Source organism: Rattus norvegicus, chromosome X, assembly GCF_036323735.1.
Source record: "Rattus norvegicus strain BN/NHsdMcwi chromosome X, GRCr8, whole genome shotgun sequence".
Taxonomy (NCBI): domain Eukaryota; kingdom Metazoa; phylum Chordata; class Mammalia; order Rodentia; family Muridae; genus Rattus; species Rattus norvegicus.
In genome coordinates this window covers 47,433,670-47,450,822 of record NC_086039.1, presented here as the reverse complement: position 1 = coordinate 47,450,822, position 17,153 = coordinate 47,433,670, and the positions used below count along the sequence as shown (strand labels likewise).

The 17,153-nt window shown below is 34.9% G+C and overlaps 1 protein-coding gene across 4 annotated transcripts in view; it reads left to right on the top strand.

Moving 5' to 3' along the window:
* The window catches only part of Cfap47 (cilia and flagella associated protein 47), a 355,085-nt gene that overhangs the window by 53,347 nt on the left and 284,585 nt on the right, over nt 1-17,153 (top strand). For all 4 annotated transcript variants that reach the window (XM_063280369.1, XM_063280368.1, XM_063280371.1 and 1 more), the window contains exons 14-18: nt 4,141-4,357; nt 4,654-4,895; nt 12,509-12,639; nt 15,204-15,326; nt 15,916-16,047. In XM_063280369.1, the coding sequence (XP_063136439.1) occupies nt 4,141-4,357; nt 4,654-4,895; nt 12,509-12,639; nt 15,204-15,326; nt 15,916-16,047 (845 nt within the window). The remainder of the gene's footprint in view (nt 1-4,140; nt 4,358-4,653; nt 4,896-12,508; nt 12,640-15,203; nt 15,327-15,915; nt 16,048-17,153) is intronic.

Below are 17,153 nucleotides of genomic sequence, written 5' to 3'. Positions count from 1 at the left end.
AGGAATGGTAATGATTAATTTGAGTTAATTTTATACCCAGCCACTTTGCTGAATGTGTTTATCAGTTTTAGTAGTTCTCTGGTGGAACTTTTGGGATCACTTAAATATATTAACATGTCATCTGCAAATAGTGATATTTTGATATCTTCATTTCCAATCTGTATCCCTTTGATCTCCTTTTGTTTTCTGATTTCTCTGGCTAGGATTTTGAGAACTATATTGAATGATTAGGGAGAGAGTGGGCAGCCTTATCTAGTCTCTGATTTTAGTGTGTTTGCTTCACATTTCTCTCCATTTAGTTTAACATTAGCTACTGGTTTGCTGTATTTGGCTTTTACTATGTTTAGGTATGGGTCTTGAATTCCTGTTCTTTCCAGGACTTTTATCATGAAAGGGTGTCAAATGCTTTCTCAGCATCTAATGAAATGATCATGTGGTATTTATCTGTCAGCTTGTGTATATAGTGGATTATGTTGATGGTTTTCCGTATATTAAACCATCCCTGCATTCCTAGAATGAAGCCTACTTGATCATGATGGATGATTGTTTTGATGTGCTCTTGGATTCGGTTTGTAAGAATTTTATTGAGTACCTTTGAGTCAGTATCCTTAAGGGAAAATGGTATCAAGTTCTCTTTCTTTGTTGGGTCTTTGTGTGGTTTAGCTGTAAGAGTAATTGTGGCTTCATAGAAGGAATTTGCTAGCACTCCATCTGTTTCAATTTTGTGGAATAGTTTGGATAGTATTGATATGAGGTCTTCTATGAAGGTCTGATAGAATTCTGCACTGAACCCTTCAGGACCAGGGCTCTTTTTGTTGGGAGATTTTAATGACTGATTAAGGGTTATCGGGTTGTTTAAATGGTTTGCCTGCTCTTGATTTAACTTTGGTATCTGTTATCTGTATAGGAAATTGTCCATTTCCTCCAGATCTTCAAGTTTTTGTGAATATAGGCTTTTGTAGTAAGATCTGATAATTTTTTGAATTTCCACTGATTCTGTTGTTATGTCTCCCCTTTCATTTCTGATTTTGTTAATTTGGACACACTCTCTGTGTCCTTTGGTTAGTCTGGCTAAGGGTTTATCTATCTTGTTGATTTTCTCAAAGAACCAACTTTTGGTTCTGTTGATTCTTTATATAATCCTTTTTGTTTCTACTTTGTTGATTTCAGCTCTGAGTTTTATTATTTCCTGCCTTCTACTCCTCCCGGGTATGTTTGCATCTTTTTGTTTTTAGGTGTGCTGTCAAGCTGCTGACATATGCTCTCTCCTGTTTCTTTCCGCAGGCACTCAGAGCTATGAGTTTTCCTCTTAGCACAGCTTTCCTTGTGTCCCATAAGTTTGGGTATTATATCTTCATTTTCATTAAATTCTAAAAAGTCTTTAATTTCTTTCTTTATTTCTTCCTTGACCAGGTTATCATTGAGTAGAGCATTGTTCAACTTCCATGTATATGTTGGCATTGTTTTTTTATTGTTATTGAAGACCAGCTTTTGCCCATGGTGGTCTGATGGGACGCATGGGATCATTTCTATCTTCCTGTGTCTGTTGAGGCCTGTTTTATGACTGAATACATGACACAATTTTGCAGAAAGTACCATGAGGTGGTGAGAAGAAGGTATTTCCTTTTGTTTTAGGATATAATGTTCTTTAAATATCTGTTAAATCCATTTGGTTCATGACTTCTCTTATTCGTTCTATGTCTCTGTTTAACTTTTGTTTCCATGATCTGTCCATTGATGAGGCTGGGATGTTGAAATCTCCTACTATTATTGTATGTAGTGCAATGTGTGCCTTGAGCTTTGGTAAATTTTCTTTTAAGTATATATGTGCCCTTGTATTTGGAGCATAGATATTTAGGATTGAGAGTTCATCTTGGTGGATTTTTCCTTTGATGAATATCAAGTGTCCTTCCTTACCTTTTTTGATAACTTTTTTTTGAACATTGATTTCATTCGATATTATAACGGCTACTCCAGCTTGCTTCTTCAGACCATTTGTTTGGAAAGTTGTTTTCCAACCTTTTACTCTGAGGTAGTGTTTGTCTTTTTCTTTGAGGTATGTTTCCTGTATGCAACAAAATGTTGGTTCCTCATTGCATATCCAGTTTGTTAATATGTGGTTTTTTATTGGGGAATTGAGTCCATTGATGTTGATTAAGGAATAGTGATTGTTGCTTCAGTTTTATTCATGTTTGGATGTGAGATTATATTTGTGTGCTTGTCTTCTTGTTTTGTTTCAAAACGATTAGTTTCTTGCATTTTCTAGGGTATAGCTTGCCTCCTTGTGTTGACTTTACCATTTATTATCCTTTGTAGGCCTGAATTTGTAGAAAGATATTGTGTAAATTTGGTTTTGTCATGGAATATCTTGGTTTCTCCATTTATGTTAATTGAGAGTTTTGCAGGATACAGTAACCTGGGCTGGCATTTGTGTTCTCTTAGGGTCTGTATGACATTTGTCCAGGATCTTCTGGCTTTTATATTGTCTGGTGAGGGTGAGAAGTCTGGTGTAATTCTGATAGGTCTGCCTTTATATGTTACTTGACCTTTTTCCCTTACTTCTTTTAATATTTTTCCTTTGTTTTGTGCATTTGGTGCTTTGACTATTATGTGACAGGAGGAGTTTCTTTTCTGGTCCAATCTATTTGGAGTTCTGTAGGCTTCTTGTATGCCTATGGGTATCTCTTTTTTTAGGTTAGGGAAGTTTTCTTCTATGATTTTGTTGAAGATATTTACTGGTTCTTTGAGCTGGGAGTCTTCACTCTCTTCTATACCTATTTTCCTTAAGTTTGATCTTCTCATCGAGTCCTGGATTTCCTGTATGTTTTAGGCCAGTAGTTTTTTCCACTTTACATTATCTTTGACAGTTGTGTCAATGATTTCTATGGAATTTTCTACTCCCTCGATTCTCTCTTCTATCTCCTGTATTCTGTTGGTGATGCTTGTATCTATGGCTCCTTGTCTCTTCCTTTGGTTGTCTCCCTTTGTACTTTCTTTATTGCTTCTATTTCCATTTTTAGTTCCTTGACCTGTTTGATTGTGTTTTCCTGTACTTCTTTGAGGGATTTTTGTGATTCTTCTCTATAAGCTTCTGCTTGTTTATTTGTGTTTTCCCACATTTTTCTAAGGGAGTTCTTTGTCTTTCTTAAAGTCCTCCATCATCGTGATCAAATGTAATTTTAAATCTATATCTTGCTTTTGTTGTGTGTTTGGGTATTCAGTGTTTTCTTTGGTGGAAGAATTGGTCTCCAGTGATGCCATGTATTCTTGGTTTCTGTTTCTTGGGTTCCTGCGCTTGCCTCTTGCTATCAAGTTCTCTCTGGTGTTACCTTCTGCTACTTCTGTCAGTGGTTAGACCGTCCTATAGCCCTGTGTTTTGGGAGTGTTGTAGACCTGTTTTCCTGTTTTCTTTCAGCTAGTTATGGGAAGAGAGTGTTCTGTTTTCAGGTGTGTAGTCATTCCTGTCTACTGGTCTTCAGGTGTTCCTGTGGGCATGTGTACTCAGTCCACCAGGAAGGTCACTTGGAGCAAAAAAGTTGGTCTTACATCTGGTCTCGGGCATGAAGTTGTTCCTCAGAGCTGGGTTTCAGCTCTCTGTGAGGGCAACAACTAGAAGGGCCTGCCTCACCTTCCCTTGGTACCCTGTGCAGAGGTGACCCAGATGGCGCTAGGCGTTTTCCTCTGAGTCAGAAATGTGGACCTAGTAGTCTCCTCTGGCTTCCCAGGCATGTGTGCCCCTCTGAAGGTCTAGCTCTCCTTCCTAAGGGATTTGGGTTCAGGAAGCTGTTTGACTGGGTCCCTTCAGATCTGGGCGGAGTCTGGACTGCAGTGTTCCTGCAGCTTGAATGCTGGTAATTACTATTTTTTAATGAACTGTGTGTTGGTGCATCAAATAAGTGTATTTATCGAAGTAAATATTGGTGAAATGTGTCAGGTCAAAGTGATGATTTGAATTTCCTTGTGCTTATTTTACCATAAAAATTTCCATACCAAAATATATTCATAATGAACATGAAGTAATAATCTCTAAGTGTGAAACTATCATCAGCTAAGTAAAAGTATAGGTATTCCTCTTTGATATGCTAAATTGTTTTTTGATATTATACTAAATAGTTTCGTGTTAATTTTACTTTATTTCAGGACCATCTGTCCTTAATTTTGGTAATGTTTGTGTGAAATCTACAAATACTCAGCTACTTCATATTGTTAATATGTTGCCCATGTATATATTGATCCAGTTAGATATTGATTTGGAAGAACTTCAGAAAACCAACCAATTTTCATACGTGATCCCACCTACATCTAGTACATATATTTCGATGGTATTTGAATCTTCCATCCATGGAAAGTTTTGGAAGTAAGGTTTATTTTTCAGTTTCTCTTTAATAGAATTATTCATAATATATATTAATTTACTTCAATAACTGTAACATAGATTAAATTTTCTCCCAAAGTATAGAAAGCATATAATATGTATCACATTGATGCTCTTATGTTTCAATGACAATATAACTTAATTTATCCCCATTATTATTTTCAGAATTAATATTGTATGGTAATATGTAGCACACACACACACACATATATGATGTCTGTAATCATAAGTGGATAGTATGCTATTAGTTAAATTTGGGAGCTTTTACTCTGTTACAGATCATTCACCTTTAAAATTAATAACATAACTGGTGGACACATCCTAGTTATGGCTGTCATCCTTCCTGTAAAACTTGAGCTGTCTTCTAATGAGATTGTTTTGAGACCACAGTCCTTCTTGTTGAAAACATGTTTTCGTGGTACAGTTAGGCTATATAATCATCTGAATTGTCCTGCTGAATTTGGATGGAAACCAGTAGCTACACTGAGAGGAATTGCATTTACTATTCGTCCAGCCAAAGGTAATAGTTTGATTTGTTTTATTTAGAAATGAATTTATTAATTTATATATTCAGGAACTAACTATTTATTGAGCACATACTATCTACATATGGTAAGAACATAGAAATAAATAGATACTGTCATTAGGGGCATTAAGATAAATATGTTTATGTATGACTTAAATATATTCTGTTTTGAGGTTCGAACAGAAACAATAAGAGAGATGGAGATATAACCTCTTTGTTAAATATGCAGCTTCACAATACAGATGTTCACAAGACAAGAAGAAAGGCTACATACCCAGAGAAAAAGTGATAGTATTATGTACAGATCAATGGCAAGATTCACTTTTATACCTCTAAATCATTTAAGGTTTCCAAATTATTGATAAAAACTCAATATTATTAAATAGAAGACAAATATGCATTTGTTTTTTAAAAGATCCATACAATATAAACATGTATCAAATTATCACATTATAAGACTTAATTTATGCAGCAATTTTTAGTGCAGTATTTTAAATTTACTAATTTACTCATATCACATCTGAATATTGTCAAAGCTTTTATCTTGCTTGGTCTTTAATCACACAACTAAGTCCTTCAATCTAAACAATGTATAATAGTAACCATTGCAAATACTCCTGAAAAAATTCATTACTTTTATAATTTGAGTATAAGATGATTTAGTGATGTACATTATCTTACATTTTAAATTAATTTCATTATAGCCAGTGATGTATACAATTATAAAAATATATAATATAATTAAAAACTTAAGACTGTCATTTAATAGGAACACTAGTATAAACAAATCTGAATTACTGTTTCTGCTGAGCCCGAGTTAGTTAACTATCCATTTAACCTTGCTTGTGTAATCTCATAATTTCATGTAATGCATTTGTTATTTTGCAAACTCAGTAACTCCTAAAGTATGCTTTACTAGTAACACAATCTAATTGCAAACATTATATTGTGCTGTGAGGATCTTTTACGGATATAAGATATAATTTAAAGAACTAAAATTGCGAGTTACCAATTGATCAATACTGTCTTTTCATTTTATGTACTTGTTATATTTTTACAGTGAGATGGAGAGATCAGAATCTTTGCACCTTATTGACTTACTGTGGTACTTTATAGCCAGCTAAAGCACAGTATGACAAAAGTGCCTAGTAAAATAATGATTAAAGCTCATCTTAACTTCTCATCTCATCAGTTTTTTTTATCATGAACAAATTTATTTATGCATACTACTTTCCTCACTTATAAATGAGCATCTGTACCTGAGGCCAGTATGAGAGCTCAGTAGTTAAGTGTGCTTGCTGCTCTTACAGAGTACCAAGGTTTGGTCCCTAGTACCCGTACGATTGATCAACTGTCCATAATTCTGGTTCAAGAGGATCTGATCCCCTCTTCTGATCTCTGAAGACTATCTCACACATATGGTACACATACATATACTTAGGCACCCACTTATACAATAAAATAACATATATACATATATTCCTATATATATATATTTAATATTTAATGTATAGAAAACTATAATGATTCACAAAGCGTGGTAAAAAATAAATGGATAGGTACATGATGGTGAAAAAAAACTTTATTTTATTTTATTAATTATTTTATTTATTTCTCATCACAAATGTGGCCCCCTCCCAGATCCCCCTTACAGAATCCCTCTCCATCCACTTCCCCTCTAGCTCTGAGAGAGTACTCCCTATGAGCCATCTCACTAACCCAGGCATATCAAGTCTGTACAGGATTAGGCACATACTCTAACACAGAGAACAGACAAGCTAGCCTTCTGCTACTTTTTTTTGAAAGTTTATTTTTTATTAGATATATTTCTTTACTTACATTTCAAATGTTATTCCCTTTCACGGTTTCCTGTCCATAAGTCCCCATCCCCTCCCACCCCCCCATATGGGTGTTCCCCCCTACCCATCTCCCTTACTACCCCCACCCCCCAACATTCCCCTGCACTGGGGGTCCAACCTTGGCAGGACAAAAGGACATTCCCCTTCCACTGGTGCCCCAACAAAGCTATCCTTTGCTACATATGTAGTTGGAGCCCTGGGTCAGTCCATGTATAGTCTGTTGGTAGTGGTTTAGTCCCTGGAAGCTCTGGTTGGTTGAAATAGTTGTTCTTATGGGGTTGCATGCTCCTTCAACTCTTTTAGTCCTTCCTCTAATTCCCACAAAGTGATCCCATTCTCAGTTCAGTGGTTTGGTGCTAGCATTCACCTCTGTATTTGACATGCTCTGGTTGTGTCTCTCAGGAGAGATCCATATCCAGTCCCTGTCAGCATGCACTTTTTAGCTTAATCAATCTTACCTAGTTTTGGTGGCTGTGTATATATGGGCCACATGTGGGGCACACTCTGAATGGCCGTTCCTTCAGTCTCTGCTCTAAACTTTGCCTCCATATCCCCTCCTATGAATATTTTTGTTCTCCCCTTTAAAAAGGAGTGGGAGCATCCACATTTTGGTCATCTTTCTTCTTCAGTTTCCTGTGGTCTGTGGATTGCATCTAGGGTAATTTGAGCTTTTGAGCTAATATCCACTTATCAATGAGTGCATACCAAGTGTATTTTTCTGTGATTGGGTTACCTCACTCAGGATGATATTTTCTAGTTCATTCCACTTGCTTATGAATTCCATGAAATCATTGTTTTTGGTAGCTGATTAGTACTCTATTGTGTAGATGCACTACATTTTTTGAATCTATTCCCCCGTTGAAGGGCATCTGGGTTCTTTACAGCTTCTGGCTATTATAAATAAGGCCGTAATGAACATAATAGAATATGTGTATTTGTTGTATGCTGTATGCCTAAAAGCAGTTTAGCTGGGTCCTCAGGTAGTGGACTGATTTCCACAGTGGTTGTATCATTCTGCAATCCCACCAACAATGGAGGAGTGTTTTTCTTACTCCACATCCTCGCCAGCATCTACTGTCACCTGAGTTTTTAAACTTAGCCACTCTGACTGGTATGAGGTGGAATCTCAGGGTTGTTTTGATTTGCAATTGCCTGATGACTAAGGATTTTGAATATTCCTTTAGGTGCTTTTCGGCCATTCTATATTCCTCAGCTGAGAATGTTTTGTTTAGCTCTGTACTCCATTTTTAATAGGGTGATTTGGCTCTCTGGAGTCTAATCTCTTGAGTTCTTTGTATATTTTGGATATTAGCCCTCTATCAGAAGTAGGATTGGTAAAGATCTTTTCCCAATCTGTGTTGGTTGCCGTTTTGTCTAATGACAGTTTCTTTTGTCTTATTGAAGCTTTGTAGTTTTATGAGGTCCTATTTGTCAATTCTTGATCTTAGAGCATAAGTCATTGGTGTTTTGTTCAGGAAATTTTCCCCAGTGCCCAAGTGTTCGATACTCTTCCCCACCTTTTTTCCTATTAGTTTGACTGTATCTAGTTTGATATGGAAGTCCTTGATCTACTTGGACTTAAGCTTTATACAGGGTGGTAAGAATGGTTCAATTTGCATTCTTCTATATGCTAAGCTCCAGTTGAACCAGCACCATTAGTTGAACATGCTATCTTTCTTCCATTGGATGGTTTTGGCTCCCTTGTCAAAGATCAAGTGATCATAGGTGTGTGGGTTCATTTCTGGGTCTTCAATTCTGTTCCACTGATCCATCTGCTACTTATGTGCCAGGAGCCTAGAACCAGCCTTTCTATGCTCTTTGCTTGGTGGTTTAGACTCTGGGGGCTCCCAGGGTTCCTGGTTAGTTGACATTGTTTGAATTCCTATTGGGTCGCCCTCCTCTTCAGCTCCTTCAATCCTTCCCCTAACTCTTCTATAGGATTTCCCCCAACCTCATTCCAATGGTTGGCTCTAAGTATCTGAATCTGTCTCAGTTAGCTGCTGGTAGAGCCATTCAGAGGACAGCCATGCTAGGCTACTGTCTGCAAGCACAGCCTATCATTAGTAATAGTGTCAGGGTTTGGTGGCTGCCCATAGGACAGATCCCAATTTGGTTTGGTCACTGATCAGCTTGTTAGTCTATGTTCCATTTTTGTCCTTGCATTTCTTTTAGATAGGACCAATATTAGGTAAAATGTTTTGAAGGTGTGTTGGTAACACTATCTCTCCACTGGGGATCCTGTCAGGCTACTGGAAGGTAGTCTCTTCAGGTTCCATCTCCCTGCTGTTGGGCCTTTCAGCTAATGTCATTCCTATTGAAACCTGGGAAACTCTCCCATCCCAGATCTCTGTGACTTTCTAGAGGTTCTCCCACCCTGACCCCTGGCAGCTGCATGTTTCTATTCATTCTCCTGCTTCTTTGTGCTTTCTTTTGTCTCCCTCCATACCTGATTCTGACCCCCTTTTCCTCCTCTCTACCCACTTCCATCCAGGTCTTTTCTTCCTCTGTCTCCCAAGATTACTTTGTTCTCCCTTCTAAGTGGGATTGAAGCATGATTACTATTGCCTTCCTTCTTGTTTAACATCCTAGGGTGTCTTGGGTATTCTGTACTTTTTGGTTAATGTCCACCTACTCTTACTCTTGTACTCTCATTCTTACTCATACTATTTTTCATTTGAAAGTATCCTGAGAATATATGATATTAAAATATCATATAACTTGGTGTTTATTTCTATTTTCTATTCCTTGCTTCCTGTCTTCTTCCTCCTTTTCATTCCTTCCACACTTTCTCCTCAGTCTCTTTAGTTATAGTTTATGAGCTATTGTTATTTAGAATGCAAATTTTTATACCTCAAATCATATAATAAAAGTATTAATTTTCTTATGATTTTCATTTTCAAAATATAATTTAAATATAGTTTTACAACTATCCATAGTAGAATATTGAAATCATTAACATTAAACTTAATTCATTAGTATTCATAAATTTTAAAAGTACAAAATGTTTCTCTTTAATAAGGTTAAAACTCTCATACAGTTGCTGTTGCATCTTTGCAGCCTGGGGTTATTTAACATAACTACATCCTAATTTTTAGGCATGTAAAGGATGTTTTTTCATTAATTTAGTTATTCTCCTTACAGCCTAATATTATTCCCCATTTTCTCTCAGTCATCCTTCCCTTCTCCCTTGAGAAGGGGAGTCCCCCATGTGTATCACCCCACCCCAGTATATCTAGTCACTGCAGGACTAAGTTCATTCTCATTCACTGAGGCTCAAAAGGCAGTCCAGTCAGGGGAACTGGATCCATAGGCAGGCAAGAAATTAAGGGACAAAGTAAATGTCCATGAAGAGAAGAATGATTAAAGAAAATGTGGTTCATTTACACAATGGAATACTACTCTGGTATTAAACATAAAGAGAGGTAACCCAGACACAAAAGGAATTTATAGTATGTACTCACTTCTAAGTGGATATTAACCAGGATATCTACATTACAATTCACAAATCCAAAGAAGCCAAATAATGAAGAGAGCCCAAGGGCAGAAGCTTGAAATTTTTTCAGAAGTGGAAATAAAATAGAATTTGGAGTTAGATGGGGGAAGGGAACTCATTGGGGAGAGGAGATTGATAGCTCAGTTGGGCAGGGGATCAGGTGGAGGAAGAGCAATGGAGAAATAATGGAAAGTGGCTGGGGAGGGGGGCACATCTCTGGGATGAGCTGAAGTCCTGGAACTGGGCCGGGGTAATTTTGGATGAGACCCCTAGCAGTGAGTGGTATGGAACCTGAAGTGGCCGCCCCCTGTCTCCAGGCAGAACTCCCAGTGGAGGGATAAAGACAGAAACCCATCCACAAAATCTCTGAAGCAAATATGTCCTATTTTCAAGATATGCAGGGACAATGATTGAGCAGAGAGAGAGAGGGAATGGCCAGTCAATGTCTGGTCCAAACTCAGACCTATACCATGATCAAGAATCAATTCCTGACACTATTAATGATATTCTGTTATACTTGCAGAAAAGGAGTCTAGCATGACTCTCCTCTGAGAAGCTCCACACAGCAGGAAATGAAAACAGATACTGAGACACATAGCCAAACATTAGATGGAGCATAGGGAATCTTGATTAAGAGTTGGCAAGATTGAGGAACCCAGAGGAGATAGGGACTCCAAAGGAAGGTAAAAGAGCAAACTAACCTGGACCCTTGGGGGTTCCCAGAGACTGAGCCACCAAACAGAGAGCATTTCCTGAACTCTATCCTCCTCTATATTCCCACCCCAAATCCCCACCCAGAGACATATAGAGCTTATGTACAACTTGGTCTTCATAAGGCTTCTTAACACTTGATTATATGCAGTACCTGTTCTACCAAATCCAAACTTATTTAAGCCATGCATAAGACTTCTTTCTTTCTTTATTACCTAATATGTACAATATTCTTAGAAACTTAATTGTGCTGATTAGAGGGAGAAATTCTCTTCATACAGAGTCACCAATATGCACTGCTTTTATTTGTCACCTGTCACTGTTTTGTATCACTGAATCTTCTTTTTTACTTTTTATCATAGTCATTCCCATCCATTTCTTGATTAATTACTATGGGCTGACTTCTTCCAGAACAAACTTCTGTCTCTTTAATCCTCTATATCAGGATTTTTTGTTGCTTTCAGCTAGTATGATCTTGACAGACCTGTAGAAAACAAACTTCTATAGCCTGCTCTCTTTCATTCATCAATTGCTGTTCGTTGTACAGTGTTGACATGCAAGAATATTGAAAGTATGTCACTTGGTACTTTCTGATCATCTTAGACTATGTTCATCCTGTTATTGAGTGTTGGTCTCCCTGTATGGCCATTGCAAAATCAGAGATCAGCATTTATTGCTTCAATTTTTAAAGATAGAAAACCTTGCACTACATGCAAGTCAAACTAACCCTAAGCAAAATTTGTTTGTAAAGGGCACTCATGTCTTCTATTTAGTGTCTTGTGTTGCCAAATTTCAGAAGCTTTCTTCTCGAGGAATATAAACTTCACATCAGGTATCATTTGCTGGTATTTTTATGAAATTAAATTAATCATTTTCTTTGGTCACTTTTATATCACTCCCATATTTTGCCATCTTGCAATATTCCTGCTCATTCATCCTTCATGTCAAAGCTCAAATGTATGCAATAATCCTCTATTTTCTTGGGTTACTTCAGAGTTCCCTCATCTCTTTTCCTTTATGCATTGTTTCCTTTTACAGTTGTGAATTTAAAGACATCTTACACCTAATTTTTCTGATATCCCATGGTCTCTCAGTACATATGAGATACAGAGATATGTTTATTCCTTTTAGCTCCATCATAAGTTAATCTCTAGATTAAATCATAATATTAATTTTTCTGTCTGAAAGCAGAATATTGGGAAGGTAGAGGAGGTAATTTTGTCAGGATTCACAAATACTTTTCTATTGTCTGCATTTAAGTTCTAATGTTTATTGCTATCATAAAATATCTGTTCTTTTTCAGACTGTTATATTTTGGTATACATTTCTTTTATCTACTAGGAAAAGAATTTATATTTTAGTTTTATGAAATCATTTTAGACAATGCTTATTTAATAATGTCTCACTTATAATTTCTCTTTATTTAAGTTTAGTTTTAATTTTTAATAATGCCATTCTATTTTTACACCAGTTCTTATCCTGGATGTATCAAAAAATCAATATGAAACTATGCTAAGTGTCTTATTTTATTTTGTTCTCTGTAGGCATTGTTGATCCCTATTGCTCATTGGAATGTGAAGTTAACTGGCTGCCAGGTTTTAGTTCTCCAGACAGGGGAGAATTTTTGCTACAAGTCTCTGGAGGAAATACTTTGACACTGAAGTGTATTGCACATGTAATTATTTCTCTTCATTATGATTTTCATCTAGTGTATCTGGATTGTCTAGATATACAGTTGTCTTGGCCTCTTTATACATGTAAAAATTGAATTCATGTAATAATTTTTAGTTACTTCATAAAGCCTCTTGCCCACTAAGAATAAAACACTAACTCCTATATCCAAGAACATTATATAAACAACACTAGATTGACAGAGGCTCGAAAAATATGTAATACTATCATGGGAGCCATCTGAGAGTAACTTGTTCCATTAACAAACAACATAAAATATAGTAGAGAAAATTGTATTCCTACTATATTGCACAGTTAATCTAATACTCTAGTTAATAATTTAGTATGGGAAAGACAATATGCTTTATATAAGAGGAAACCAGGCTTTATGTTACTATAAAATGATTCTTACAATAAAAATGAAAGGTGTAACCTACAACTAAGTTTCTTTATTTCCATGGTAGTTCTTAAGCCAGGATGCTCTAACAAATATGAGTTTTGGTCATCAAGAGTGTATTTTGCTTGTGTATCCTAGCCAATGCCATACAAACTAGTGTACTTTCACTGAATTCCACCTATATTTTCTAGACATAATGATCTTTTGTGTTTCATTTATGAAGGTACTTGTAGTTTATATATAAGTGACTTTCGAATTTTAGGAATTGAAAGTCACTATCAGAACACATTAGAGTCTTTCTTCAGTTACAAGCTTGAAAGAAGCTAACTCCTACTAGCTTTGTTTATAAATCATGAATTATTCTTTCTCAAACTTGCATGGATGATATGGAAATATATTTCAAGTGTTTAGGTAACATGCTTCATTATCATTATTTTAACTCTCAGTATATGCATAGTATTTATCTCATGTGATTGGGTCTAATAAGTTTAATAATGTACTTTTGCTCACATACTCAACCTATATGTATTTTTAACATACACAAATGAGTAATTTAATAGTACAGATTTAAGAATAATAATAGATATTATTTATTGAGTAATTACTATGTGTCAATGCTGTACTAAAATCCTAAGGCATTTAATGTATATATTTATATATAGTATATGTAATTATAGTAATTACAGATGAAGAATTGGAAGACTAGCATGCTTAAGTAATTACTACAAGTTCACAAATGCCAGAAATAACTTAGTTGTAATTTATTTCCAGATCCAAACTGCCTTCACAGCCTGTAATATTACTTCTCTAGTAAAATTTGTTTTTCTGTTCCCTACCCCATTATTTAGTAAGAATGAAATAAACTATGAAATTAAAAAAAAATCTTGTGAGATAATTAGTGAATTAGACAAGGACCTAACTGAGAAAGCTAAACTGTAAAATAGATCATTTCAGGTAAAGCTCTGTAAGTTTAAAATTAACTCTGCAGAAAGAATGGAAAAAACAATGTGTTTAAATAAAATGTTAATTATGGTTTATCACATGTTTATAAAGCTGATTTACCTTTCTCTTGTTATGTTTTAGCTTTGTTTCAAAGCTTTTTATTCCAGTTACAGAAATGCTTTTCAAATAATTGTAAGAATGTGTTAAAGCCTAATATAATAACGATGTTTTATAAAGACATCATTAATTCTAGTGTAAAATGCACCTAACTGAATAGAACTTAGATATAATATGTTACAGTTACATATAATGCTTGATTAATATACTTTAATGCTGTAGATATATATTTTTGCCATATATGAAAATAGTATTCCATTATTTATTCGTTCTATGAAGAACTTTTCTTGGACAGAAGTCACAAATCCCTGGGCCTGTATAATTTTATCAAAGTGAAGTGTGCCCCCATTCTCATTTAGGCCAAGACAACTACATATTAAGCTCATTGAATATGGCTTCAAGTAAAAGCATGTCTGGGATATTTAATTTTTAACAACTTGTTCTCCTTATTACTTGACATTTGAATTCTTTTAAATACCAAAATATGTAGCAGAGAAAAGAGTAGCTCTTAGGGCCTTTCAATAATTAGTCAGTGTGTTAAATATGTTTCTTAATCTAGGAATCACTTTTGCTATATGGATATTATCAACCATCTGGAGATTTGGAGTGTGTGTGTGTGTGTGTGTGTGTGTGTGTGTGTGTGTGTGTGTCGTGACTGGGGAGAACACTCAGGACTTTGCATATGCTAAGGAAGCATTCTGCCAGTAAATTATGCTTCACTATTACTTTGAGGGAGTAACTTTTTATATATTATATTTTAATTTTTTGTCTTAAAGATTCAGAAAAATGTAATAATATGTTGTATTTTAAAATTCTGCATTAAGCTAAATTTTCATTTATATAACAGGGGTATGTTTTTGTCACTGCTTTCATTATTTGCTTCCCTTTCTAAATGAGAAAATTGGATTTCTTTTTTTGTCTATCTTAAGACCTTTTGAAACTATGAACAAGCCACACTAGATCAATTAATAACAGTTTTATATTTATAGGTTTAAATGTATGTATTTATATGGTAGAAAAGGTAAATGTTACTTAGATTTTTCTAAGGAAATCAATGAAATTATTTGACTTACTATTATTTTTGATAGTGTGTTCCTTCCTTTCATTATTAGGTTGGTCACACTAGAGTCACATTTTTAGAGCCGAGAATACTGTTCAGTAATTGTTCTCAAGGTTTAACTACTTGGAGGAAAGCCATTCTTCATAACATAGGGCAAAACCATGCTTATTTCAAGGTAATGCAGAATTTTTGTTATTTCTTATGTGGATCAGGTCATATTATGATTTGAATCAATTTGTTGGTTCCAAATATACTGTAGGTGTTAATATTTTACTATGTATAGATTTATATATTATTTATAATTATTATTTATAGATGGCAGTGTTCAAGTTATTATAAGTAGATTTCCTGAATACATTTTATCAAATTTGTTCTTCTACTTTCCCAAATTGTAAATTTTGCTCCCCCCTATTTTCCAGTCGTGTCATTTGGTTTTATTAAGAGAAAAAACTAAAAAGTGTTTTAAACATGAGTATCAAATAATGATACACTGAATAGTTCATTACACGCTTTCTTTTATCTTCAATTTTCTGTTTATAATCTGGATTGTTACAGTAGCATTATGGACTAGATTGAAGAAATCAGTTGTTGTAATTTGTATAATTTTGTCTATTTAACATAGTCAAGTTCTATTATAAAAATCACCTCATATCTTATGCCTAGTGAGCCTGTATGTATGAAGTAGTATAAATGCTTCCCTGTAAAACCTTTAATATTATCATTTTTGTAAGGCACTGTCACTTCTAACCAATTTTTGATTACAGGTTTGTGATCAAAGCCTTTTGTCTACCATTAATATTGTTCCATCAGAAGGAATAATTCCATTTGGGGGAATAACTGTTCTTAACATCTCCTGTACACCCACTGTAGCAGAAAAGTTTGATACAAGAGCAAAGGTATGTCTGTTCATATATTTGGTAATTCTTTTTCTCTATGTATATGTATATTTGTATATGTATTTATATGTGTCCATGTGTATATATTAATGTTGTATAAATCTTTATAACTATAAGTATATTATCACAAAATAATTGCATATATTTTTAATAAAATGTATTTATTTCCTCAACAATTAATGGAATTTTGAAGTTATTTCAGTAAAAAATAAGCTGTTATTTATGTAGAAATTGAATTAACTCTAAACATGCAGGCTTTAGAGATCTCAGAATAGCAATCATGCCCAAATCATGTAATATAAAATTAGGTAGCAGCACTTGGAGAGCAGTTTCTGAAAATTGTTTTTAAGAAACTTGATATCTGGTTTCTACTAAGTTAAAATGAATAATTTCCAATCAGCATGAGGCAGTTTTACATAAAATTTTATGATTTTGGCTCCTCTGAGTTTTGGCAATCTTCACTGTTCTCACAGAAATAGATTACTTTACCCATGGCATTAGTTAGGAAAGTAGGAAAATAGTAATTATGGGAAGTAGTAGACAGTTTCATCCTCTGTCTCTTGTAATCTTTCTTATCTTCCATGTTATTCCCTGACCTGTAGGTGTCAAGTTGGTGTTGTAGATGTTTTAATTAGAGTTAGGCACCCATGGCCATTTTTCTCTATATTTTCACCAGTTAAAATGTCATAGCCTACATATGCTATAAAATAGCTTATTTAAAGAGAAATGAAAACTATATTTACCTTTGGTTTTAATCATAAATATTTAGAGTGCAGTTAGAAATTGTACTGCTTTAGGATGGTGGCTATAGTAGGTTGTCCTCAGGAGTCTATAACTTCTCTTTGTGGGCAGTTCCCTTGGTTCCCAGTAGCAGACATTAATTCCTTCCATTAAGTGGATCTTAAGTCAGTCAACCCAATATAATAGTAAACTGTTGCACTACTGGAGGTAGCGTGGTTTGCAGGTCAGTGTGGTTTGTAGTCATTACAGGTAGGTAGGTCTACTGCTTGTGTAACACCTTCTAATATTACGAAAGCTAGTGCTCGGGAGGAGGAATCCTAGTCAGTTCAAGCTGCATTGCTCCATTCCTATAACCAAAATGTCTG